At 39.5% G+C, this 1,907-nt stretch overlaps 1 protein-coding gene across 1 annotated transcript in view; it reads left to right on the forward strand.

The window, feature by feature from the left end:
* Positions 1-1,434, forward strand: part of LOC126818057 (N-alpha-acetyltransferase 35, NatC auxiliary subunit) — a 15,178-nt gene extending 13,744 nt beyond the window's left edge. The window contains exon 12 of the mRNA XM_056100301.1: positions 1,360-1,434. Coding sequence (XP_055956276.1) covers positions 1,360-1,434 — 75 coding nt within the window. The remainder of the gene's footprint in view (positions 1-1,359) is intronic.
* The last annotated feature ends 473 nt before the right edge of the window (positions 1,435-1,907 follow it).

A 1,907-nucleotide genomic window follows, 5' to 3' on the forward strand; every position in this document is an offset into this window, starting at 1 on the left:
AACATCCTATTTTCTGCACCAATGAAATGTCATTTAACATCCTATTTTCTGCACCAATGAAATGTCGTTTAACATCCTATTTTCTGCACCAATGAAATGTCGTTTAACATCCTATTTTCTGCACCAATTAAATGGGGTCTAACATCCTACTTTCTTTACCAATAAAATGAAATGGGGTTTTAACTCCCTACTTTTTTTCACCCAAGCAATGAGATGGGTTTTAAAGTCCTACTTTTCTGCATCAACTGGGCTAATGAAGACGGCCATGTGACATACAGTGTGCTATGAAGGACACTTTTCCCAGACAGTGGCGCTACAGCCTACTCTTATTTCCTGTCAAGGAATCTTTGACAGACTGCCAATGGTATACAAAGGAGGGGGATCACGTGGCTAAGTGCCTAAGACGCTGGCTCGCTAGCCTGGAGGTCGGGTGTTTGATCCCTGCATTGGCCGAGAAAGTTCATCCAGATTTTCCAGCATGGTTCCCCCTTGCCAGTGATACAGGACAGCTGTCTAGTCCTTCGAATGAGACAAAAAACCGAGGTCCTGTGTATGTATTGGAATGCACGTAAAAGATCCCCTGGCAGTTGGAATTCGATATAAGAGTAGGCGATAGTGCCGCTGCCCAGGCAAAATTTCCCTCGTAGCACACTGTATGGCATATGCCCGTCTTCATTAGCCCAGTATAGGACGTTAAACCCCATTTCATTTCATTTCATTTGTATACAAAGGATCTCTTCTTTCAGTCCCAACCAAATGACTAGACTCTTTTCCTTGCCAGTCCCTCCATGCTACACCCAAGGAACTTTCTTGGCCAACACCTGAATCGCACCTGAAACCTCCGTCTTCGTGAGCTAGCATTTTACTCATCGAAGCACTGTGGCTATAAAATTACAAAAAGCACAACAGAAGTGGTCAACTCTTTTAGTAAATAGCACATTATCCTTTATAACAACTTAATTTCTGTCAAAAAAAACTCTATGGTTTCCAGCAAGCTTTGTTATTTTGCGGTCATCAACGGTTGCAAATAAACTGTCCACAAGAAAGGAATAGAACAACAGCAGTGGCCGATGAGTCTAATGTGCGCTTTAGACCTTAAAGTCTGTCGTTGAGTCAAATGGTGTTGTTTCAACATGGAGTAGGGTCGTTTATCTAACCTTGTGGGTTTTCTCTGGTTCCTCCTGTGCCTTCTCACTGCTAAAGACCCCTACCTGCAAGCAAATCATAAAACCATGTGTTTGTCCCAAAATGACCAAGTTTGTGTCAACTGGCCGTTAAACCCCATTTCACTCTCCCTCCCATGCTTTAATCTGATAAATTTATAAACATGATGTATATTATGTATATAATATTTTATAGTTAGCTGTTTTACCTACCAATAGAAGAGTATTTGATCTATTGATGTATATTATGTATATAATGTTTTATAGTTAGCTGTTTTACCTACCAATAGAAGAGTATTTGGTAATCAACCTATTGTAGAATATATGAAAGATACTATCAGAAACTTTATAGCACCTCCAGCATTATCAGCAAAGTAAGTTGGACTCTAATCAGGACTTAACCAGGGAAGTTTAAATCTACTAAAATACATTGTAATTTGAAATGATTGTTTAACTTCATTTTTTCCTGCCCCAACCAGACTAACAAGATACAATGAATGAATATTTGCCCAGGTTTTTTTGTAGTTGCTTTTCCTTGCCAAGTGTGAAATGTCTCTTCCTCACTCTATGACTCTATGACACTGTCTCTTTCCTCTTTGTTATATCTTTTAGCAGTAGCATTTGCTTCTAAAATCCCTGTCCAATCAATGATGGTTCTTGTGTGGAAGGCAGCATAAGCTTTCTCTTTCTATATAGAACATTGAATACCGCTTCTAGTTCTTGATCAAAGTCTATGCAGCTAAC

The sequence above is a fragment of the Patella vulgata genome, chromosome 4 (genome assembly GCF_932274485.2).
Source record: "Patella vulgata chromosome 4, xgPatVulg1.2, whole genome shotgun sequence".
NCBI lineage: Eukaryota > Metazoa > Mollusca > Gastropoda > Patellidae > Patella > Patella vulgata.